The 26,099-nt window shown below is 39.6% G+C and overlaps 1 protein-coding gene across 5 annotated transcripts in view; it reads left to right on the top strand.

Moving 5' to 3' along the window:
* Positions 1–77: 77 nt before the first annotated feature.
* Positions 78–26,099, top strand: part of smap1 (small ArfGAP 1) — a 91,781-nt gene continuing 65,759 nt past the window's right edge. For 3 of the 5 annotated variants that reach the window (XM_037781919.1, XM_037781923.1, XM_037781921.1), the window contains exons 1-4: positions 82–352; positions 16,680–16,813; positions 18,135–18,220; positions 22,120–22,195. In XM_037781919.1, coding sequence (XP_037637847.1) covers positions 235–352; positions 16,680–16,813; positions 18,135–18,220; positions 22,120–22,195 — 414 coding nt within the window. In that variant the 5' untranslated portion in view covers positions 82–234. Of the gene's footprint in view, positions 353–16,679; positions 16,814–18,134; positions 18,221–22,119; positions 22,196–26,099 lie in introns of all 5 variants that reach the window. The other 2 variants (XM_037781922.1, XM_037781920.1) reach the window with 2 other exon arrangements.

The following is a 26,099-nucleotide window of genomic DNA, read 5'->3' as shown; positions in this document are numbered from 1 at the left end:
AACATACTTGGCTAATAAAACTGTTCATGTGTAGTTATGAAAATTCCTACAGTCTCTGAAGGCAGCAGGGATGATGATGCTGCTTGGCTCAGTAGCTTGTTAGCAGGTTGCTAGCTACAGACAGTCACAGTGACTCTACCAGGAGGACATGTCTCTCCCGTTATAACAACACAACCTGAGGACTCCGTGTTTACACACAAGCAGGACTAACTAACTAACTAACTTTTGGTCGAGATGACGACGCGGTCGGAGCGAGAGAAAGCTCAGAAACTGAACGAGCAGCATCAGGTCATCCTGTCTAACCTGCTGAGAGAACAACACAACAAGTTCTGTGCTGACTGTGAGGCGAAAGGTGAGTCTGACTATGATTACTGTTTTAACCGACATTAACCGTGTGTGTATAGAGATTAACGGTTAATCAGATGTCAGTTGAGAGGAGCTACATCTCTGTTAGCCTCTTAGTTTAATAGATAAGTGTGTAATTATGATTAAAAATATGTTTTTTTTTAAATTTCTAGTATATTTATGTTGTATAGTACAAACATTTATAGCTTGTTTAGTCAGAATTAAGCCATTAACGACCACTATTGAGCGACATTTGAACAAGTAACTGCAAAAAATACACAACTTCCGTTCAGCATTTTCAAAATAAAATCCCCCACGTCTAGCTCTTGTATTGTTTTATATAATAAAGACAAAATAGAGGAAGATTTTTTACTAGATTCAAGATTCAAGATTCAAGATGTTTATTGTCACATCATATAACTTATTATTAAAATAATAAGTTATATTACATTTACATTACATTTACATTACAATTATAAAAGGAAATACTTTGTACCAGGGCATATTAAGAACATATACAGTATATACAGTATAAGATATATTTTTGTGTCAGAAGGTGTCATATGAATTATCTATTTAAAAGTCTGATGGCTTGGGGGAAAAAACTGTTCCTCAGTCTACTGGTGAGAGTCCTGGGGTCCTGTATCTCCTACCAGAGGGCAGGAGGGAGAACAGGCTGTTGTTGGGGTGCGTGTTGTCCTTAATGACACACAGGAACTATATGTTAAAGACTACCCTGTACATATGTAGTAGTATATATACATACCCAGGATAAAGAACTAATTTAGAGATAAAGGCAGTAAATGGAGGCGATAACACAGTAACTATATGTTAAAGACTACCCTGTACAGTACTTAAGAAGCTGCTGTTACTCTGATTTGTAGTATGTTAGTAAAGTAAATACTCGTAGTATTCGTAGTACCTGAGTGAGCGGCGCTCTGAATACTTTGACTGAGCCAGAAATCTCCACTTCAGTAGCACTTACATACACCAAAACTTTACAGTTTCATTCTTATCTATATTCTAAAGGTTTTCACTGAGGGGTTTGTTCATATATCATTCATAGCCTGATTCATATAACATTTTATTCCGAAAAACTAGTCCATAAATTAATCGTGATTAGTCGCAAATTAATTACAAATTTTCTGTTAAAAATGTACCTTAAAGGGAGATTTGTCAGGTATTTAATACTCTTATCAACATGAGTGGGTAAATATGCTTTATGCAAATGTATGTATGTATATATTTATTATTGGAAATCAATTAACAACACAAAACAATAACAAATATTGTCCAGAAACCCTCACAGGTAATGCATTTAGCATAACAAATATGCTCAAATCATAACATTGCAAACTGCAGCCCAACAGGCAACAACAGCTGTCAGTGTGCTGACTTGACCATGACTTGCCCCAAGCTGCATGTGATTATCATAAAGTGGGCATGTCTGTAAAGGGGAGACTCGTGGGTACCCATAGAACCCATTTACATTCACATATCCTGAGGTCAGAGGTCAAGGGACACCTTTGAGAATGGACAGGCCAGTGTTTCCTCGCCAAAAGTTTGGAGCGCTTTTTAACGTCCCTTGTGACTAGTATGACATGGTTAGTACCAATAGAATCCTTAAGTTTTTTAGTTTCATATGATACCAGTATCTTCAGTCTAGCTTTAAAACTGAGCCCACTACAACCTAAAAATTGCAAGTTGCGTTAATGCGTTGAAGAAATTAGTGGTGTTCAAACAAATTTGCGTTAACACATTATTATCACGCATACTTTGACAGCCTTAAAATCAAATTTTCTGCATGATTTTGTTAAACATTTATTGAAAATTCAGATGAAATGTTAGTTTAACATTTTTGACTCGCTTTATTATTGTTTACATCACATTTTAAATAACTGTAATTACACTTTGAATCCTTGACAAATTACAGGATGAGCAATGTTCAGATTTTAATTTATTGGTGAGCATGTGAGGCTGATGGTGTTCTTTTGTTTATGAGGTTTTAATGTTGTATATTTGTCCTTCTCACCATGTGTTTTGTCCTTTTTAAATAAGTTTACCCTCTGTAATGCATGTTTATTTTGAAATCAGATGGCCTGTAGTTCCTGTTTTGTGCTGTATGGCTGCTGGTAGCTTGACGCATGCTTGTTTTGCCCGACAGTATCGATGTCATGTCCTTGACTGGTTTATTTATGAGCGGAAAACGTGCGTGTCCTGTGGAGGCAACGTTAAATTACAGGTGTCATTTGCTCGTTGAATGTAGAAAAACACATCAGCATCAGATACTGAAGGTTTGTTTGCAGCTGCAGCCAACACCTTCCCTCTGGCTCTACATGCCCTCTTGAGCAAAAACCACCCCCCAGTCAAAACTCCATTCACAAATCTGAAAGTTTAAGATTATCTTGCACTGACTCTAACATACAGTTTCATAAAGGAGGTTTCATAAATATTTAGGAATCAGTCCTTAATTCGACATACACCCAATACATCAAACAGCAATGTATTCCAATAGCATCACTTAAACATGTGCATGCCTTTACTTAAGGATTCCCAGCAGTGAGTGGTAAAAACAACAAAAAGCATGTTTTTGCACAATTGATTTAGCAAAATTGACACAGGTTCTTATCTGTTACCTAAACATCTTAACCTAATTGTATGTTTGCACACAAGTATTGAAAATTCCCAGACTTTTGAGTGGAGTTTGAACGGCTCGTATCGGGGCTACCTATGACTGAGATTAAATGCCTTTTGCGTCATCACCACCATCATGCCTATGCTGCCATCATCTGACACTGACAGGATGTAATCTGTAGTAGCACCAGCCCTTCCTCTGCCAGTGAACAGGTTTTGATCATGATTTGCTGCCGATTCTGCATCTTTTGTTCATTTAATATCAGTTACACTCATCTCCCTCCTCTCATCCTTGATGTTAATCTATATAGCATTTCATGATTCTAGCCTGGTGTTAAGTGGTGCCCATGCTGTCCTAATGTTATGGCTGATCGGTGTAAGTGGAAGGTAAATTCACCTCGATCTAAATTACCCACAGTTTTGCAGAATAGAGTAGAGTAACCCTATCAGACCAAAAGTAATTTTGCCATACAAACACATTATATTTACACAGTAAAGTTGTGGTATCTTGCTTCTGATGGTGGAAACCGGACGCTTCCACTCTATTCCACAGGAGAATATAAAGTGTCACCTGTGTGATCTGGGAAAGGTTGAAAATGAAATGCACTTTTTGTTCTATTGTCCATTATATCACAATTTTAGATACAGGCTTTTCCTTAAAATGTCTGTAGAATGTCCTGATTTATTTTCTATGTGTCTGATTAATGTAGACTTCAGTACCTGTTTACAGATAGTGTTTCACCTTGCTCAATTTATCTTAAATGCTTACCAGTCGTGTAGAAGGGCACTTTATGTTTGATGAGTTAAGGCATTTAAAAAAAAAAAAAAAATCAAACTAGTTTCCAAGGTAAGGAACGGTCACGATCAATATCATGCTAATTTAAATGATGGTTTTGCAAGAAAGGAGACATATCTTTTTTCTTTAAATATAGTTTGTTTTTATTCACATTGGTGGTTGACGGGATTATAATTGGCATTACCGCCAGAAACTGTAAAAGAAAAAGCTCTTACTGTTTTAAGTCACTATTAATGAGTCCAAGTCCAAAATCAATGTATTTCCAACTCAAGTGTGACTCAATTCAAGTGCCAATTTCTCCAACACAAGTATATATTCACCCCCGCAGAGATAAAAGTTTAATTGTATATCTATCAACTCACTGCTGATTCTTAGCCAGACTATATATGATTATAGCAGCTGAACTGCTTTAAAAATCTGCTCTACTGATTAGTGTTTTCTGCATCAGTCAGTGACCCTGCAGCCTGAGGCATGTTTACTGATGTTACTCATAAAGCAGCAGCAGCATCCAGCCCCGATGAGTCACATTCACTATGTCACAGCTATTTTTATCCAAACAATAAATGGGTGTTGGGGGGGAAAAAGCCTCATGAGTCCAATGTTGAAATCAGTTAACCGTAAGAGCAACGTATTGTGTGAAGAAATCACAGTCTAAACATGGTCACTCTTAAATAAATAAATGCAAAACTAAATAACTTTTAATTCTTACCTTGTTTTCACTCTGTTAGTGACAATGATAAAGTCGATTTCAAGTGCAAAATGATAAGTTGATACCGACCAGTTAACGCCTGCAGAAACCAACTCTTATATGAAAGACTTCAAAAGAAAAAAGTCTCAAAAGCAAAGCATGGTGAACATGGTCAGTTTCTATTTATTTTCATTTAACCCTTCATAATTAGTACACTACTTATTAAGTTATACTCAGGTTAAGGGCTGCAACTAATGATTATGTTCATTGGCGATTAACCTGTTGATTATTTTCTCGATTAATCAATGAGTTAGTAACGACGACTCGCCGTTACTGGAGTAATTATAGTATGTTTAACTATAATTACTATACATAATGGGTTATTGAATACACTTAATGTTACATGTTAAATGAACACACGGATGTATTTATTAATTAATTTATTGTTGATATATTTCAGTGGGGTGAGGCTGGCGTACTTCCTCCTCCTCGTTCTCCTGTAAAACACCAAAATACGTATTAAAATACACATCTAATTATACCCAGTAGTGAGGGAAGATAATGTAGATTAAAGATTATAGATTGACATATATTAACATTAAAACGGTCAATAACATGCGTAACTTACCTCGGGACTGTTTTAAATGTATTTATTCAAGGGAAATATTTATTGATATTTAATGAAGATATTTAGGTGTGTGTGTATATATTTATTAAGAGGATTTATATTTGGGAAATGGTTTTATGTACATAGATTTGTATATTTTTGTATATTTGTGTGTGGTATTGGATATGGGAAATGATATGGGCCAATTGAAGAGAGTATATAAAGCTGGTGAATTTAAGTCCATTTGGGGAATACTAAGGTGAAGGCCAACATTTGTGACGGGTGTGGTAAAAATAAAAATAAAATGCTTCTATGCTTCTATGCTGAAATGCCATCCAGTTGTGGACTGATCCTCATTTCCTCCTTGACCGCTCGGGGATTCTAACAAGTTGTTTGGTCTATAAAAGGTCAGAAAATGGTGAAAAATGTCAATCAGTTTTTCCCAAATCCCAAGATGACGTCTTCAAATGTCTTGTTTTGTCCACAACTCAGAGATATTCAGTTTACTGTCATAGAGGAGTAAAGAAACCAGACAATATTCACATTTAAGAAGCTGGAATCCAAGTATTTTTTGTTAATTCTTTGTTTTTCTTAAAAAAAAATACTCAAACTGATTAATTGATTATCAAAATAGTTGGCAATAATTTAATAGTTGACAACTAATCGATTAATTGATGAGCTTTACTCAGGTTAACTCATTAGCAACATAAAAAGCAACACCAAAGCAGTAGAAAATAAATGATGGCGCTGATTTTCTGGCACAAGACAAGCAGCAGGGCTGTTGCTTTTTATTTGAAATTCCAACATGTGGAAAAAAAAATAAATATTGTAACTTTAATGACCTGTTCAAATTCAAAATGTACAGTGCAATAGACCATATGAAATAGTTTACCTTGTGGTGCAGCAGATGGCGCTCTTAATCCTCACTCTCAGCCTCACCTGTTGCATCTCAGCCTCCTAACTTTATATGAGTTGTGTTCAAATTAATTTTAATAAATTAAGTGTTAGATTGAATGCGTTGTGGAAAAGTGGACAAATACTACAGGTAGCTAAAAATAAATATCATTACACATTAAGTCATGCAAAAGATCTCTTACTAAATTTAAGCTAAATGTGTCTGTAGATGATCGAAGTGTACTTTGTTTGAAGTTGTGTTTTTCTATAGTTTGAAAAAGAAAACTCTAGGAGGGGTTAGTGTCAATCAACTGCACAATTTCATGATTGTTTTCATACAGAAACATGATAAGTTTATATTTGATAGATGTTGTTTTATCTACCAACCATTTCATTATGTAGTCCACATAGCAGTTTAAATCACAATTATAATATTGTTCAGAAGTAGCCAATTATATTCTCCCCCAAAAAAGTTAAAGGGATAGTTTGGGTGTTTTGAAGTGGGGTTTTATGAGGTACTTATCCATAGTCAGTGTATTACCTACAGTAGATGATGGTGGGCACGCCCCCAGTTTAGAGAAGGAGTTACTGCACAGCAATGCTATGAAGCAATGTACTGCTGTACTGCTGATGGGGCCGATAGCAAAACGTATTTTAGCCACCTAAAAGAAAGACCCACCTAAAAAAAATCAATATCAGCTTAAGTGTAAACTATATTTAGAATATTTTCATCGTTTTACCTTGCCGTTAGACAGCCCTTTCCGATGGGGAACTGAAGCCGTTGTTCCATCTATGTTCTCTTCAAAGCCACCAGACTCCATTGAAAAAATTTTACCTCACAGAACACAGGGGTTGCTGGTGCCTTGATCGGTTGTGTTATGGTGTGACTTTGGTGAGTCACACCATAACACAAACAACGTTCAATTATCAAAATAGTTGGCGATTAATTTAATAGTTGATAACTAATCGATTAATCGTTGCAGCACAAATAAGTACACTTTTTCATAACTGAACTTCTGTACGTGGACCTGGAGGTTGTTTTTGTCAACTTTTCTGACATTTTCTCTCTTTGAGTTTGAGCGTGGACGTCTCCACTGGATGCAGTGCACTCCGAAGCACAGCAGAGGCAGTGTATTAGCTTTTATTGATTTTTAAAACAAGCATTCCCTCCATGGCTGATTGACTACTCGGAGTCCAGAGCTTTGGTTTGATTGATCAGTTTGTTTTAGGGTTTGGCCGAACAATATCTGTCCTCCTGCTGCAGTCAGTGTGTCTGGGTGTGGCGGTCCTGCTGTGACCACCGCAGTGTGGTGACTCACCTTAGCCTCTCGGCTGTAATTCCACCCTGACTCCTGTGTCCTGTCTACACACACACACACTGCCCTACATTTCCTCTGTGTCTGTGTGTGTGTGTGTGTGTGTGTGTGTGAGAGAGAGAGAGAGAGACCTTATTGATTGCAATTCCATTTTCCTGTCCTCCTTGGCATCTCAGTCCGTCCACTACTTAGAGTCCAGACTATAATTTTCGCCTTTGGTTTTAACACGATCCTTTCACCAATGTGACACACACACACATGCTTCATGGCAGTGTGTGTGTGTGTGTTGTGAATCGTGATTTGTGGCTGGCGCTGCTCTGAGCTGGCACATGCAGCTCTCCTCTGTGCTGCTGGCACAGCAGATCTTGGCAAGCGCCTGCAGGGCACTCAGCGCTCTGACGACCTGTCCTTGGTCCCTCTCTGCTGTCACACATACACATATAAGAAACTGGCACAGGCCCTCACGCCCACACACACACACACACACACACACACACACACACACACACACACTCACACACTCACACACTAATTTGGACCCAGCAGCTTGCACACACACCTGCTATTGTCCACCTTTTAAAGGTGTGAAGGACAGGTTAGCCTTGCAGTGTCCAGGGAAGGAGACGGTCATCAGAGAGAAGCTGCAGCTCAGCCTGCTGATACTGTAAAGGGGTGGTTCGGTTCAATGTCACATAAAGTCAATGTTTTTTGAACCCTCTGAAACCCACAATGGACCCGTTTTTTGTCTTATACAATGAAAAGCTTGGTTTATTTCTGCGTTGAAGCATTTATAGTTTCTGCACAAGGTCAGCTTTACGTCAGTATGATGGAAGGAGACTTCTGTGTTGTTATTGTTTGAGCTAATGTCGGCCATCCATCATACTGATTACTGTACCTCAGTGTTCTCACTCAACAGCTAATAGCCATGATACTACAACAATATACTTTAAAGTGATATTGGTCTGACATTTCTCTCTGACACATTCTCTCAGAACACATTAAAGGGATAGTTTTGGTGTTTGGAAGTGGAGTTGTATGAGGTACTTATCCATAGTGTATTGCAAGTGTCCAGTTTGGAGAAACAGACAGGAGTACCGACACGAGAGTAAAGCAATGTAAAAAACATATTTTAGCCACATAAAAGAAAGCAATATCAGTTAAAGTGTACGCTTATAATATACAATATTTTATGACGGAAACTGAACTGAAAGTGAAACTTATCTATACTGTTTTTGTCAACTGAGTCAATTTAGTGTGTTTCCATCAGTATGTACCAGCCACAACAGCGACGCTGGTATTGTTTTCACCTTGTGAGTCTCTGTGTGTGTGTCATCATGGCAATATGTGGTCCTGGAGATGTCTAGTGTATGAGGAACTACCGCAGAGGTGGTTTTGAGTACTATGCCAGCTGCTTATATTTTGAAGAGTTTGAAGATGGGTGTGGTCAGAGCAAGTGCGCCGGAAGTAGGGGGGCAGGAGGTGGGGAAGTGGCCATTGACTCCCCCCTTTACCCACCTGGCACACATTTTTTTTCTTATTTTTGTCAGAGCATTTGACTTATTGATTAGGGTTGGGTTGGGGCAAAAAATATCGAACCGGTTTGATATTTAAGCCAAACACCGGACCGGTATACCGCATTTTACCACTAGATGTCGCACTTGACTCAGCGACCGTTTAATTAATTGCCAACTATTTTGATAATTGATTAATCGATTTGAGTAATTTTTAAAGAAAAATAAGACAATTTTACATTACAGTTTCTTACATGTGAATATTTTCTGGTTTCTTTCCTCCTCTGTGACAGTAAACTGAATATCTTTGAGTTGTGGACAAAACAAGACATTTGAGGACGTCATCTTGAGCTTTTTTCACCATTTTCTGACATTTTATGGACCAAACAACTAATCGATTAATCGAGAAAGTAATCAACAGATCAATAGACAATGAAAATAATCATTAGTTGCAGCCCTAAAAAATATGTTTACATGTTCTGTCAATTGACTGATAGTTTCAGCAGCAGATTGTCCTGGTTTTGAGTGTTAACTTTACTACACTGCTTTCTATCACCAGCAGATGGACTCCTATAGCTTCACTCTCTCCATCCTTGACGTTTGCTGTCTGTTGTCTGAATTTAAAATGCTGAACAGTTCGAGAGATTGTAAATCTTGAGGCCTACAGGCTCGCTATTGCTCGAGTAGAAAAAAACATAATGAAACAAACCACATGCCAGATTGTAGACTAAAAGTTATTATTTCAGTTCTAGTATCTGCCTTCACTCCCTGTGTGTATCCCTCTAGCTGTTCGAGTCTTTATTACCTCTGATAATGGTTTCACTTAGTATCCACCTGTCATGATTTATAGACCGCAATGTTCCTCCATTTGTTTAAGAACAAACAATAAGACTAGATGTTGAGTTTTTATTATTGTAATAATAAAGAGGAAAACATTTCCCCTTGTAGGAGCACTCCTCCTCATTACTGCTGACAGTGAATCACACTAATGGACCAGCAGGGAGCAGCACAGCAACGTTGCCTTATTTTCCCCCCTCAGCGTCCTGCTCCTCACTCAATGATTCTCCACTCTCCTCCGGCCCGCGCTCAACATTTTGGCAGCCGTCCGGCGATTTACTAAGAGGATATTTTATTAATTAGGGAAGGAACTGGAGGTTGTTCAACTTCTTTTAAAGGAAATTACTACTGAATTTCAGCACAGCGATGGTTTATTTTCTTGCCTGTGGCACCGTTCAGCCTTTATGCAGTAACATTAACCGTTGTTTCTCGTTCCAAGTAAAAATGAATAGGTTTCAGCCAAACATAATGTAAAGAACTATGAATATTAGGGTATGTACAGAGTTAACGCTGAGCTTTCAGGGTGTTTTACAAGAGGACATTAAGACAAAGTAATGGAAGGACATTAAACCTAAAGAGCCATTAGACTAAAATGATGATAAAAGATGATTCAAACAGAAAAAGGGGGCTGTGATTTCTGGGTGCTGTGGTTCAGAGCAGATAAAGATTACAGTATTATTAGTACCGCAGTATTTGTATGACTCAAGTCAGGCATGGTTCAAGTCAACAAAAACCTGCGTCTTTCAGCGTTAAAGCTCTAAACATTGTATCTTGACTCCGTCCCTGACTTTTCGTCGCAGACTTTTGTTCTCGCTCGCAAATATTGATTGAATAAGCTCGCAGGAATCACATCAGTAAATTCAGATGCTTCTTGTTTATTTTGTTGCTTCAGAGCATTTTCACACAAGGTCTAAACACCAAACAGCATAATGGTCTGCAGGAATGAAAAGAAGAGGGTCACAGATTTATCTCTATGGAAGAGAATGACACCTCATCTATGGTCTAGGGCTGAGTGTAGGGTTGGATACCGTTCACATTTGCACCCGTACCGGTACCTGGAATTTGGTACCAGTACCCAGTTCTTTTTTTCAGTACTTTACTCTCTCTGTAATAACCAAAATGTAATTTCAGTTGTAAAAATAAGTCCTAACTTCTCAATTTCTTCATACAACATAATATCGCGATACTCAAGTGTATCGATTTCTTCTTACACCCCTACTACTGTGTGGTCGCCGTCCCCACCCTGCTGCCACCGTCGCACACATACACACACACAGACACACACACACCCGTCAGTCCTCGTCCTGTCCTCAGGTTGACAGTTGGGGCTTTAATTTCATGCTTGGCTGGACACCCCCCCTCCCCCCTCCCCCCCCAACCAGTAGGAAAGTTGTGCTGTCACTCCTCCAGACTGTCTGTCTGTGTGTCTCTCAGCTGGGAGGACTTTTGTTTGTCTCAGTGTGTTTCTGTTTGTGTGCATGCAGGTAAAAATCTATGCTTTATTAAAGTGATGCGATGCCTGTGATGTCATCCGCATTGGTATCTTTTTCTTTTTGTGCAGGCATGCGCGTGTACGTACGTGCGTGCGTGCGTGCGTGCGTGCGTGCGTGCGAGTGTGTGTGTGTGAGAGAAGAGCTCATTTGTGTCTAATCAGGTCAGCAGTCTACAAATTAGCATTGGTGTGTTTGTATTCTTTCTCTGTGTGTGTGTGTGTGTGTGTGTGTGTGTGTGTGTGGACTGCAGGGCTCATGTCTACTGAGAGAACTCAATTCAGCCGTCTATTTTTGTCCAAACTTCAATGCAGAGCACGTGTAAAGATGCATAGCATAATAAAACTGTTATTGAATCTGAACAGATACTAATGATTCAGAAGCTACTGATCCTATTCAGTTCATAGTGATCGGTTGCATTTATTCATTCATTTGAAGACTCTGGGAAGGTCATTTTGAAGGACCAGTGTGTAACATTTCGGAGGATCTATTAGCAGAAATGGAATATAATATTAATAACTATGTTTTCTGTGGTGTTTAATCACCTGAATCGTTGTGTTTTCGTTTGCTTAGAATGAGTCCTTCATATCTACGGAGGGAGCGGGTCCTCTCCACGGAATCTGCCATGTTGCTCCGCCATGTTTCTACAGTAGCCCAGAACGGACAAACCAAACACTGGCTCTAGAGAGAGACTTTCACGTTTTTACGTTACCTGAAGGCCACCATAGTTCTTCGAAACGCTTGTGAAACTGCGGTAACGTGAGCCGCCGCGTGACTTCCATTGCTCCTAGTAGGGATGCACCGATCCGGCTTTTCAGTCTCGATACAGATACCTGGGCTTTGGGTATCAGCAGATACCAAGTATCAATCTGATACCAGTGTTTAATTAATAAGCTGTATGCCTCACTGTGTGGAAGTGACTGGGATCATTCTTTTATGTGTAAGGCAACATCAGGCTTGACTTAAACATTACTTTCCTAACTTTGTAAAACTAAATGTAACAAATAAATACATAGATATACATTTTCTGAGATGTAATTGTACACCAACAACTTGGTAAAGAATCTTCAAAATTAACAGGAATCAAGTGCAAACCTTTTTAATGCAGCAACAAATTGGTCAAAATTTAAACAGGAATTTAAAATTCCAGTATATAATGTATATAAACATAGAACTGAATTGGATAGATCGGCCCCGTTGTCACCAATACCCGATCCAGCTATTTAAGTCAGTAGCAGCCTGATATCCGATCCAGTATCGGAGCATCCCTATCCTCAAGTAGTATTATTATGGTAAGGATGGCCTCGGAGCGAGGCGAATGGCGTTACCACATTTTTGTTCTCAGCGGCTCAGCTTACCGCCGTTTTGGAGAGGATGGAGTGAGCGGAGGGGTACTCAGTTGGTTGCAATATGCAACTACACCTCTAGATGCCACCAAATCCTACACACTGTACCTTTAATGTTGGGGGGGAAATGATTGTTTTTACTTCAGGAATTATGGATTCTGAAAACAGTGGTTATTGTTTTAGAAAAGGACAACAGACAGAAACAGCTGATTCAGAATAGAACAGCATCCAAACAGCAAACCGTAGGTTAATAGATACAGACCAGTGCAGTAGGTCAGCGCTCATAAATCAGAGTGGCTTTTACCCTCCACAGCCAAGGCTCCTCTTTTAAACAATTGCTATTGTATTGCAGCTGCCACAAAAGTTTATCATTACCCCAAAGTGCATGTAATTCGAGCATAGATAAAAACAGCTTGTGTTGCTCACCCTAGTAGAAATATTTTTCAGTTTAGACACCCTGCTACCACTTAGTTTGGAGTCATGGACCTTATTATTCAGGCATAAACCAGTGACATTGTTCTTTTTTCATCAAGTTCTTTTCATTTCCATTATGTAAATGAAATCTCTACGTACTAACGTACATACAAAATTTACATATACTTATTAGAATGATAAAAGATTCACTATTCACCATTACAGTGCTCTCTGTTAGCTTTGTCTCAACCGCTTTGACTTCAAAGTGACATATTTGTCTCGAGGATGAATGAAAGCTAAGAGGCTGATATAGTATGTGTTACTGATTGGTCCAAGTTATAGCCTGACCAGGAGGCAACCTACGGTCTGAGAAGTGAAGCAAATGCACAAGTGCTTTAAACTTGCATTCTTTCTAATAGCCAGCAGGGGGCGACTCCTCTGGTTGCAAAAAAGAGTCTAATTGTATAGAAGTCTATGAGCAAATGAGCCTACTTCTCACGTGATTTATTACCTCAGTTAACATTGTAAACATGAGTTTATGGTCTCAATTGCTAGTTTCTAGGGATGCACTGATACCAATACCAAATCGGATATCGGGCCGATACTGACTCAAATAGCTGGAGCGGATATCGGTGACAATGGGGCCGATCTATTAAATTCAATTCTATGTTTATATACTATATACAATATTTACTGACATTTTTATTTCAGGTTTACACTTGAAATGTAATTCCTGTTAATTTTGAAGATTTTTTTACCAAGTTGCTGGTGTACGATTTATTATTTTAATAATAAATAACAATTCAGTATATTTATATCTCTATATTTATTTGTTACATTTTGTGAAAAAATGTTTGAAAAAGTTAGGAAAGTATTGTTTAAGTCAAGCCTGATGTTTTCTTACACATAAAAGAATGATCCCATGCAGTCATTTCCACACAGTGAGGCATACAGCTTATTAATTAAACACTGGTATCGGATCGGTACTCGGTATCTAAATTCATAGAACAATTACTGTATTGTGATATAAAATGACGACAAAAGATTTTGGCCATATCGCCCACCCCTAGTTTGCATTCTAAAAACCTACCTACCACAGTGATGATAAAGGAAAAGGAAACCTGAATGGACATTTACATGAACTTTGTGGTTGCTGCCAAAAGTGAGGAATAATCAGATTACACTAAGTGACTCAGAGGGATTGCTGGTCATCACTGGAGTTCACCAGTCAGAGCACTAAAGAGCATCGGTGCTGCTCATCATCTCGGCGATAAATGTGACTGACTGGTTAAAACAACGCAGCACAGTTTAGCCTGCAAGACGCAGATGAAAGTCTTTCTACTGTAACGTACTTGATATTTAGAGAATAATTTGTGCGAGACGTTCACTTTTCTAAATACAGTCGGAGCCCGCTGAAGCGCTCAATTGATTTTCTCACAGTAATAGAAATACTCAGAAGGAATGAGAATCCTACTGTTAAGAAAATGTCATGATGATCTGCAAAAAAATTGATTTCCAGCCACTGCATGCATACACATGCACATATGAGGGTATGCACATATGCTCTGTGTGTCAGTGTATGTAGTTGAGAACTACTATGTTTGTTTTGGCGAATGTGTTCAGAGAGGTTATCTAAGAGCAGACCAAAGTGAAGTCCAATCCATACAGATAGAGTCCAGCTTACAATGGCTGAGCTGCTTGATTCAGGCTTAACACTCAGTCATCCCTGCCTTAATGCTCCTTTAGGCCGTCTAGCGCATTAGTGCCACTGCATTAACACACTGATGCTCTTACTCGAGGCAAGGCAAGCCCACTAGACTGCGTGCATTCCTGCTCTGCCATCCGACTGTCCCTGCTGCACCACCATTACGTAGCCCGGATCCATAAAAGTTGATCCTTTGCACTTGCTGTGTTCAAAGTCGCTTTCAATCGTCAAATTGACAGATAGTAAGCTTCACGGTCCGGGGAGGGATGGAGCCAACGATGGCGCTGAGGGACTGTAGCCACTAGCCCATTAAAATGATTTGACTGTCATTTCCGTGCCATCTCCTATTCATCCCCATGGAGATTTGGCAGAGCTAGGGTTGTTTTGTGCTACTTTATATATGATGGATGATGCGTTTGGACGACAGATTTCTGTGGGGAGCTCTTAACCTGAACTCACTCAAACAAGATATTTTAAAAGAGATTCTGCTTGAGTGTGCTGATATTCTGGGTTTCAGTGAGTTTAATGGCCTTCGTTTGCTTCAGAGGGCTTTTTGGAGTGTCTTACAGCGTCTGAAAACCCTTTTTCAGTTGTAGAATTAAGCGGAGCTGCGTCTGACAATTTTTGTAATTTTCCATGACAGAAAATCCAATAATCATGCCCACTTTATACAGGCTGGCCAAGTTTGCAGAGATGTTAAAGGGATAGTTATCACTGATATTAAAGGGATCCTTTTAATATCAGTTTAAGTGCACACTATATTTAGAATTTTTTTACCATTTTACCTTGCCACGAGACAGTCTATATTTCCGTCGGGGAACTGAAGCTCTTATCTATGCTCTCGCCAGAGCCACCAGACTCCATTGGAAAAAAAACCCTGTAATTTTACCTCACAGAACACGGAGGTTGCTGGTCTATGGGTTTAGATCTATAGTTCACTCTGTCGTCATACCACACGTAATGGATAATGTGACGTTTTTCTTGTTTTAATTCTGGTTTTCGAGGATTAGGCTTTATGAAAAAATTCTCTTACCCTAAAGCTAATGAAAGCTTTTGAAAACCAGTTTATTAAACTCAAAACGTCTTTCATTGAGCTAAAAGGTCTGTTTTTATTGTACCTTTCATATTTAGAAATGGGTTTTTAATTATAGTGACATTGAATTAATGCTATTAACCACAAAAATGAAACTAATTGAGAACGCATGCAATAAAAGTGCATGAATTTTACAATTTTTCATCTTTAAAGACCGAATTTGAAGCCTTCTTAAATCACTAAGTCTGCAGCAATTAAAAAAAAAAATTAGCTTTCTAATTTTAAACACAGCTTGTACATTTAATATAAAAGATTGTATATCGACACATTTTCTTTTGTTTTAAAATGACTAATAACTGATAGTGCTTGTACCTTTTATATAGAATATTTCTTAAACCACAGGAACTGCTATCAAATTATATCCATAAATAATACAAACCCCACTATGCTCCTTCGTAAAATCCCATTAACATGTATTGAAGGGATTTGGGATATTACTTCCCGAGCAATTTTTGATAAGAACGTCTTCAAAACGTCTCGGGATAACCTAAAGTTGAAGTGTGTACGTTCTGAAATACTAAACTGGGTTTTTCAAGTGAGACAATTTCGCCAAAGTAAGTAAAGGCTTTAAATGTTTGTGCTGTTTGGATTTTATCTTTTCTTATTAACTTCTTGACTCTCTGTTCAACTCTGATAGCGTACTGTACCTGCATGCTGCTGCAGAAATCCCCTGTCAGTCAAACAGTCTGTCCAGTTTGTGGAAGTGAGAGTCACCTTCCGAGTTTTTGAAGCACATTTTTGACAGACTGTGTTGAGGTTTAGAGAGAATAGCGGTCACTCGTTTTGCTTCTTTCGTCACACGACCGAGTTTTAATGTTCTATCACTTCCACAATTTCGATTTTAATTGAAAGGGAATTGAAAGACTGAATCTACATTGGTAGGGATGGAGTTACTCCTCGGTGCAGCTGAGTCAGTTAAACTGATAACACAGCAGGACCTTTACATTAACATTTGAACCAGCAGCTTTAAAGCAGAAATCTCTCTTTCTCTTTCCTGTTCCAGGTCCTCGATGGGCGTCATGGAACCTCGGGGTGTTCATGTGCATCCGCTGTGCCGGCATCCACCGCAACCTGGGAGTCCACATCTCCAGAGTCAAATCTGTCAATCTGGACCAGTGGACTCCTGAGCAGATCCAGGTAAACAGAGCCACACACACACACACACACACACACACACACACACACACACACCTTTCACACACAAAACCACTCACACTAGTATGGAAATACAGAAGTGACACCCTAAAGCAGTGGTTTTATATTTTCTGACGCCATCACCCTAAAGAAAATCACAAATCCTCAAACAAAATCCTCAATTTGAATAAAGTGATTCAGTGTATTAAATGAGTTTCTTATTGAATCAACTTTACTTTAATGAATACAACTCATCAGTGCGTGCTTGCTGGTCATGGCCGATCAGCAGATTAATAGCCTGTTTCGACCGGTGGCCGATTGATCGGTGCATCCCTACTATCTGTACAGTTTTGACATTACTAAGACATTAAATGCCCCATCAACATGGTCCTAATATCTCTGGCACTCAATCTCCTTGTCCTTTCATACACTGATATTTGCTGTGTGTTATAGGGCTGTCAAAATTGGCCAAAAATGACGTTTGAATATTCGTCCTAAAAAAAAAAAAAGGTTCAAACTATTAGAATATCTGTTTTCTTTTTACTATATGAATATATATTAAAATTTAGAATATCTGTTGACAGCCATAGTGTGTTGAAAACCTTTGAACATATACATAGGCAAAAATATTTGCAAATGCACACATTTAAAATTGAGTGGCGTTTTTTTTTTCTCTTCATAAAAACATTCCTTGACGTGCATACATATGTAAACACACAGCCATGCTTAGGGAATATAGAAAACTGTAATTAGTCTGTGTAAAGGTGTGTTTTGTGGGTAACCAGCATGTCTCATTGATCCAATTACACACAATAAATTAGAAGAACTGGTGTGTGTGTGTGTGTCTGTGAAACTCGCCTAAGCAAAGCAAGTAATTTATTCAATCATCCAGTTGTTAATATATCCAATTGTTCGCTGTGTGTGTGTGTGCGCACACAGCGTTAAAGGCTTGTGTGTCTTCAAGGTAGTGCCTATCCATCAGCTGAGTGTGAGTCAAAAGGGTCTCTCTCTGAATGTTAATCACTGTTTTTCAATGACTAATTAATCCTGGATGGCTGATTATTCTGACTCCATCTCTTCCACTTCTCCTATCATCACCCCATTTATCACCCTCTTCTTAATTTAGCCTCGACACATACGGACACAGTGTGTCTTTCACTCTGTGTGTTCGTATGTGTGTGTGAGCGTGAATGGGACGGGAGTCAAAGAGTTGAATGCAAATGTGATGAAAGAAAGAACTCGCTGTGCGTGTTTGACATGTTCTTAAGGTTGCTTTGCTCGTATTTAACAACACATATATTTGTCTTTCTTCCTCTCCTTTCAGAGTATGGTGGACATGGGCAACAACCGGGCCAAACAGCTGTATGAAGCCCACCTACCAGAGAGCTTCAGACGGCCACAGACAGACCAGTATCCTCCTCCTACCTGCTTTCTGTGTGTTCGACTATTTACTGCCCCCTGCATTCATTCAACCCCAACTTCATTTACATAAAAACTCAGCTTGTCACAATACATGTCAGCATAAATTGGTGTAAAAACTCCCCGTCATCGAACACTTGCATATAAACTGCTGCTGTCCCACTAGATGTGCATTAAAACTGCATGTCACCACATCTATATCACACCCTTCTGTCACCTTGCAGAGATTTGCATATCACATATATGCCATCCTATATTTATATCCAAATCTTAAAGCTCCCAATGTCACCATAGATTTCCATACAAATGACTTATGTCACCATAGTTGTCACATACAGATGGGTGACAAATGAGAGGAAAAAAACACTTAAACACGTTCACCACGAGCCTCAAGAACAGCTTCAGCACAATCTCTTCCAAAAGATAGTCCCTCTTTTTTTTTTTTTTTTTTATGAAGTTGCTCCAAAGTCTTCCATATTCAATTGACCCTTCCTAAGTCCCGCCCCTTTTCGCTCTGTGCTCCAATAACAGTTGAGCAAGCTCTGAACCCGGTAGAACCTCGGTCAACTTCCCCCTTTCCTATTGGGTTATACATGTACAATATGCTACGTCTGTTCAAAAATAACATTACTGTGCCAGTCACATTACATTGGTGTTTTCACAGACACATTACATTGAACATAGTCACAGTTACTACGAGGAACTTTCATTTTGTCTTGATTTTGGCGGTCCCTGTGGACAAAGGCGGTAGTGTTTCCAAGCACCTGAGTCCCTTTCGAAAACGTCTCATTTTACTGCAGCAGCAGGGTCTGGCAGTCTGCCCTGCGCAGTCCTAGTTCTGGTTCTCCTGTGCCTCTCTTCCCTCCAGTGAGCCCAGCAACACGGCCTGGGCCTTTCAGCAGCGAGGTGTCGGTGTTGGTTCCCAGCGGGGAACGGCGGAGCAGCAGCAAGGCAAAGCTGTGCTCCTGGCTGGAGGAGGAGCTGCTGCTGCCGGTTAAGCACAGAGCTCGCCACCTCCTGCCAGAGGTCGCTGACAGAGGCCCCCACTTGAGTCTGAGCTGGAGTTTCTGGTGAACCTGCATGATTTTGTCTGATTTCGTTTACGATTTTCGTTTTGTTTAATTACCGAACAACTAGGTTGTTAGTGAGCTGTGATCAATGAGTAGCTCTATAATATTAGTGGTGAATGACTCTAATCTTATCAATACCATATACTACTACTGATATACAGTATATCACCATACTGATCAGTTTAACCCTGAAATCACTCCCGCACTGGACCTCTTCTCTGTGTCAAGGCGGAGAAATCACAGTCTCAAATCTAACTCATCATCACCATCAAACTTCAGCTTCAGTCGGCAGATCCCCGATCATTTCCAGCAGCAAATATGAAGCGACATGCTCCGCTAAGTCAGCGCCATTCCCCACATTTAATCAGGACACCTCCAGCAGTATCTGTGTATACAACAGCGGTGAAACAGCGGTATCCAGTTTGCCCTTTTCCACCATACAAGAGAAGACAGCTGTGTGGTTAACACAGCAGCATATGTTCATATTTCCACCAGCAGACCGAAATAAATAATCTCCCTGTTTGAAATGCTGCTCTAATACCCTATCTTGTATCTGGCAGGCCCATTTGTGCGGGTGGTCATCATTCTTCACTCTTTTGAAGTCCATTAGTCGTTCCGACAGCAGCGCCGCTGGCTGAAAACAGCAGATAACAGACCCGGGATTAGAGTCGCTACCGCCTGAATGTGTGTGAGCGTTTTCTATGCGTCCTTCTGTGTTCATACTCACACATCATTTTGGCCCTGAAATCTACTGTGTATGTAAATGACAAAATGGAGTAAGATAGGAGTAGGATTGCTATTTTATTTTCAGCTCCTACATTAGTGTTTTTCCTACGTTTTACACCAGTGTGACTCGTTGATGTTTGACTGATATGGGGTTTTAATGGTCAATATAGGATATGATTCATGTCAAAGGTCAACAATGGGCCCATATATCAGTCCCTCTGGTCCTTCGTTGGTGTACCATCCGTCTTCATCTAACACTCCTCTGTGGTCATGTGTACATAACCACCATGTCATTTTATTCTCTACAATCGGTCGTAGTGCTGTTCTGAGCGTCCGATCTGTTCGGCTGTTTCCAGTCAACAGTGATAAATCAGTGCTGCGTTTGAGATGCAGCTCCAGCAGCCTCCTGCCTCCTCCAGCATATCTCGCAGCTCGACTCGTGCGGGTGGTCATCATTTTTCAATCTTTTGAGGTCTATTACTCGATCCGACAGAAGCGTCGTTGCTGAAATAGGGAGATAAGAGAGTCGGGATTAGCGTCGATGTAGTGCCCGGGTGTGATGGTGGCGGTGTGGGAGTTGGAGTTTATGGGTGTGAGGTTGAGCGTGTGTGTGTGTGTGTGTGCACAGTAAGTCATGGTGTTTTGACAATGGCAGGAATCCATGATCACCCATAATTTCTGTTGTTAATGAAACCAATTCTGTGATTCACTGTCAAAAGTTTACTGATTCATCAGTTTGACTGAACAATATTAGTATTGACACCATTTGACAAGGAGATACAACCCATGTCAATTTTTTCATCAGGGTTCCCACTGATCATGGCATTTACACATTTTCACATAGGTTTTCAACACCACATTATATTATTTTGGCATTTTTTTTGCTTGCTTTTGTTGTTGACGGTGTGCAGATAGGCAGGGAGGGCAGACGGAAGGTATTTTTGCCATTGTGTTTATTTTTAAATAAACCTGTATTTGTGCGTTTGTCCGTCAAAACAGACACAAATCTGCCAGAGTCGCTAATTAGCTGATATCAGGTCAGAGAGACACTGTATGATGTACATTTTTTGAATATTTCATGCCATTAGTCAGAGACAGTCTAAAGTGAATCCTTTATTTCTTCACAACAGAAACTTAAGCAATATCTGATCAAATATAATTTATATTTATACGAATGTTCATTTATTTAATTACATTTTTTATTGTGGTAAAAGAGCAATGTACAAGAAAATGAGGAATGTTTTGCTTTTTTAATAAAACGCTGGAACTAATATTTTTCTTTTTTCTTTTTATACGATTGATAATCGATAAATCAACAGATTAATTGATTATCAAAATAGTTGTTAGTTGTAGCCTTAGCCTTAACCATTATGCTACGAGGATTATAGACTTTAACACCAGTGAATTCAAATTCAGGAAAGTGATGTAATCTGACCGTGGACGACTTCTTTTTGACAGGCACGCTGGCTAGCTATGGCCGCCGCTCTGCACTGCGCTCTATTTCGCACATTTAACAAGTCATCCCATCTAAATGACAAAATATGTTGCTTCTCATTGCTTTTAAAATGACCCAATGTTAGGATTTTCTCACCTGATGTCCTTATCGGCAGGAACAGTACCTTCTAAAACAAATCACAGTTAAAAATACAATTCCTAGGACCCTTTCCTGATGTTTTGTCGCCATGATTGAGGTTTGGTTGGTTTATGCACAAAAACTACATACTGTAGGGATCGGATAGGGAAAGACCGTGGTTTGATTTGGAACATGAGATTTTGTTCTTACACACTTGTTTTACTTTGGAGGACAGTCTCAATTTCTCACACATAATCTCCTCCTATATTTCTATTGTCCAGGATTCAAACTGGCAACCTCCTATTCACAACTTCCTTTTTTCTAATGCCTGCCATATCGAACGCCCATAAAATCAGGAAATAAAGACTGGGGATTGCCAGGTTTTTCCCCTCCAGTATTCCCAAGAACTACACCATGTTGATGGGTTTATCCTCATGTGTACTGTATGTTTCTGTTGTGTGTGCATTATGGATATTTGGATGATTTTGTGCAGTATTTCAGTCCTTAATCCTAACCTTTAGAGCAGTGGAGGTCTTCGTCCGGGACAAGTACGAGAGGAAAAAGTACCTCGACAAGGAGGCCCTGGCTGCAGCTCCAGTGAGTATCAACACTCCTGTTTTTTACATTTTGAGCTGTTGTAGCTGCGTACAGAGCTGCCATTTCACGAACGTGTGCATAAATTGTTGCATATGTTTGATGTAAGGCTGTTTGATGCCAGTATTTGCTAAAGAGAGAGAAACCTACGTAATAGCTTACTTATGTTTTCCTTTTTTTGTTGAAAGGCTACCACCATCTATCTATTTGTTTTGGGAGACTTCATATTAATGATCAAATATGAATGATTACCCATCTTTTGCCTCTTGGCGAGGAACTGAATTTGAATGCTAAAAGGCTAGAAACTGCATCAAAGTCTGTTTGCATGGTTTTGGCTGCTGTTGTGCTGGAAGTTTAAATGTGCTACTTATCACATTTGGCATCTTTTCCAACACATTTGAATGTGTTCCAGACTTGTTTGTGCCACTGTGCCAAGGCCTCATGGTTGGCTTCCAGTATCTTTCACTCATCAAGCCTGTAAAGTTTGTATTTGTACAGTCGCTGACCTTCTCTGCACTTATATATATATATATATATATATATATATATATGTGTATCACACTGGTGATGTTTTCTAAGCTACATGTGTGGGAAGGCAATTAAATCCCTTACAACCCACAATTTCACCCAAACAACAGTCTTATTGGATCTGATACAAAGAGTTGGTGCACACACAGCAGAGAATAACCTTTCAAAAACACTGTTATCGTACATGTCTTTATCAGAAAGTAGAGATGTCTGTGTTTGTGTTTGTGTGTGTCAGTGTCAAGACTGAACCTTCCTTTGTGTGGATAATGGGAGAGAAAGGATGTGATTGTGTAGGTTGTGTACGTAGGTGGGTGGATGCACGTCTCCTTGTCTTGTTTCCACAGAGATTATCTGTGTGTGAGGTGTGTGTGTTTTCTGAGTGTTTCACTGAGTGGGTTGCTTCTATACTGCGAGCTATGCAAGGCGGTGTGAACGCTCACCAAAATGTGTGTGAAGTAGTGTGTGTGTTCATGTATAAACTCCTGTGATCCCCACAAAAACACTCCCATTCCCACAAACATTACACATTTGACTCAGCTGTCCTGGCTGCACTGAATGTAAGGTAGCTCGATTGAAATAGCTTTTTTTGGTCTGTCAAATAACACCTAATTACTCAATGATTCAAAGATTATTAAGAGAAAAAAACTACTAACAATAATGCCGAAGTCAAAACCTTAACAGGTACACCTTACTGTCACAGGCCACCAAGCGGTGCAATCCCCATTTCATATATAAATGGATCTTGAAAATCAATGTTCTGCCTGTATATTCCCTTTTTTTCTAAAGGCAATTGGTCTGTTACAAGTGACAGGTTTGTACTGTATGCTGACATTTAACAGTTCAGTGCGTTTTGGTAAACTCGTCGCACAATGTTGCATCAAACCGTAGACAATGATTGTAACCCTTACTGGTCTAATCTGTGCTTGACCATAGAAATTAGACTTGTATTGACATAGATAATGTGATTGTAACATAGATGAAAAAGATGCATTTTGTTTCCCCAACCAATCACATTTCAAATTATAGTGTGTTTTACTCCAGTTAGTGGTATAAACAAAACTTTAACAGCGTCAGGAAACAAACATCGATTTACTTCAAGTGTCCGCTCTTTTTTTTTGTAAATTTCTTTTTTTAGTGAAGCGAGACATGACAGGTGAAACTACACAAGACCGAACTTAAAAAAAGAAAATGTTCGATTTTTCTCTCTCTTTTCAAAAATCAAAATTATACAGAGTGGTATTTCTTTCCCAACAAAACCTTGTTTGCTTTCAGTTTCTGTGAATTCGCAATAGCTGACTGAATGTGCTCGTAATAGAGGTCATTTTAGCCAGAAAAATTCACACTGGCTGAATCATTTTTTCAAATTTTTTACAGCTAAAGAGATTGTTGTAAATGTAAGTCTGAGATAAGATAAGAATGTAAATCTCTGCTGTTGTGAGTTAAGTAATAATCACTCGGCACAATCAATGATTCTCTTTTGATCGATTGTTGTGCCCCGATGTGAGGTATTAAGGTTTTACAAAACACAGACACACTCAGACCACAATATTGTAAAAATAATATGAACAATTCAATGTCAAAGCCAGCTGGCAGACATTTCTATCCTGGCACACACTCCTCTCAATAGCAAGGCTACAAACTGAAAGGATGGCACTCACAAACACACAAACAAACAAACTGAACAGCATTAAAAAAAAAAAAGTTGCAGGAATATGAAAACACTCTGAAACATGAACAACAAAAGTGTTACATGAATGCAAAATGTTTTGTTCACAGCAGTCTTTCTCTGGCGCATCCTTATTTCATCTCTCTGTTTCTTCCTCTCATTGTCTCTCTTTTTGTTTCCCTCATTCTCTTCTTCTTCTTCTTTTCTGTTTCTTCGGTTTGTCCTTTTCTTTGTCCCTCTCGCCTCCTGCCTCTCTCTCTCTGTTTTCTCTGAAGCGTTGCCAGAAGCCAGACTGTGATCTAGAATCTGTTTCTGCCACCCACACAGACGGCTCGGCTTTTATATGCAAATTAATTATTAAAAACAACTCATTATCACTTTAAGCAGTTTGGTGCAGATGGAGGAAGAGGAGGGGAGTGCGGCTACAGTAACCCTGAGCTATAGTCTGCGTGTGTGTGTGTGTTGGAACGAGAGTGAGGAATCTGTTGGCTTGACTTTTTTTCTGGAGCACTTGAAGAAAAGAAACAGTTTTGTGTCTGCGTGCCTCTTCACTGTAGTTACATCATCGCTCTGTACTGAGTTTGTTTACCACAATGTTGGGATGATATTGGCAGCCAGTGCTGGTTGTCCAGGAAAAATGCATTTAACCCGACTTGATGCTAATGAGACAGTTTTTCTAGACTTCTGCTGTACTTTAGCCAGCAGCTGTCTGCACGGCTCCGTCTCAGCTGTGTCTCATGTAACCACAACCTGAACTGAAGCGTTTATTTACACTTCAAGTCCATTCTGTTTTTGACAATACGTTGATGCCCAATAAAAAAGCACTGAATAATATATGTGCAGCCAAACTCAACTGAATCAGAGTGATCTGACATCCAGCCCGCCACAGTTTCATAATGAACTGAAAATATTTTTACTCTGGCCTCGCCGGGCGCATCGTCTGGTGCGCCCCAACCGAGGTCTGCTTGGAAAGGCCCGACCGTGAGTTTTACAACACCCCTCGCCCGGACCTCGCCGCTGCCCAGCCTTGAGTCCTTTCTCTGCAGTACGTCCTCTCTCCCTGTGGGGAGGGACGGGATTCCCGGCATGACTGTCAACCGGGGCGGACTGTCCTCAGTGAGAGGGGTCTGCGTGGGAACCACCATCTCGTTAACCGTGCTTATGCTGTGGGACTTTTTGCCATCAGCATTCATAACCATACAACCTTTATGATTAAATTGTTTACTAGAGCACCAAGTTCTTCATAGATCTAGCCTCGTAATTTTGCTCTCAAAGTGCATCAGATTGATGCATTTAACTTTCTTCCGGGGGAGCATGATTGGACCCCTTAGAGGGTCCGAGGCCACCCTCCCCAGTCTCTCAAAAACCTGTGGGTAACACACGTCATCCAAAGCATGTCAATTCAACTTTAAGAGGAGAGATTTGTATTTCTTCTTTAAAAAGTTACACAGTCTTCAAACTGATAGTGCTGGATCTGGGTCTGTCTGCGGTGGGCTGGTCGCTGCCAGAGGCCCCACTTGAGTCTGAGCTGAAGGAGTTTCTGGTGAACCTGCATGATTTCGTCCGATTTTGTGCAGACTTCAACCCAGTGACACCGGTGACGAGCATTAAGAATAACTATATAGAAATAACCAATCTTCATCCTGATGTTCTCGTTTACTTATGTAGGTCATACAGAGGCATCAGTATTAAATTGAGACAGTTTCATAACCA

This window comes from Sebastes umbrosus, chromosome 10 (genome assembly GCF_015220745.1).
Source record: "Sebastes umbrosus isolate fSebUmb1 chromosome 10, fSebUmb1.pri, whole genome shotgun sequence".
Classification (NCBI taxonomy): Eukaryota; Metazoa; Chordata; class Actinopteri; order Perciformes; family Sebastidae; genus Sebastes; species Sebastes umbrosus.
This window is presented reverse-complemented; position numbering and strand designations above follow the sequence as displayed.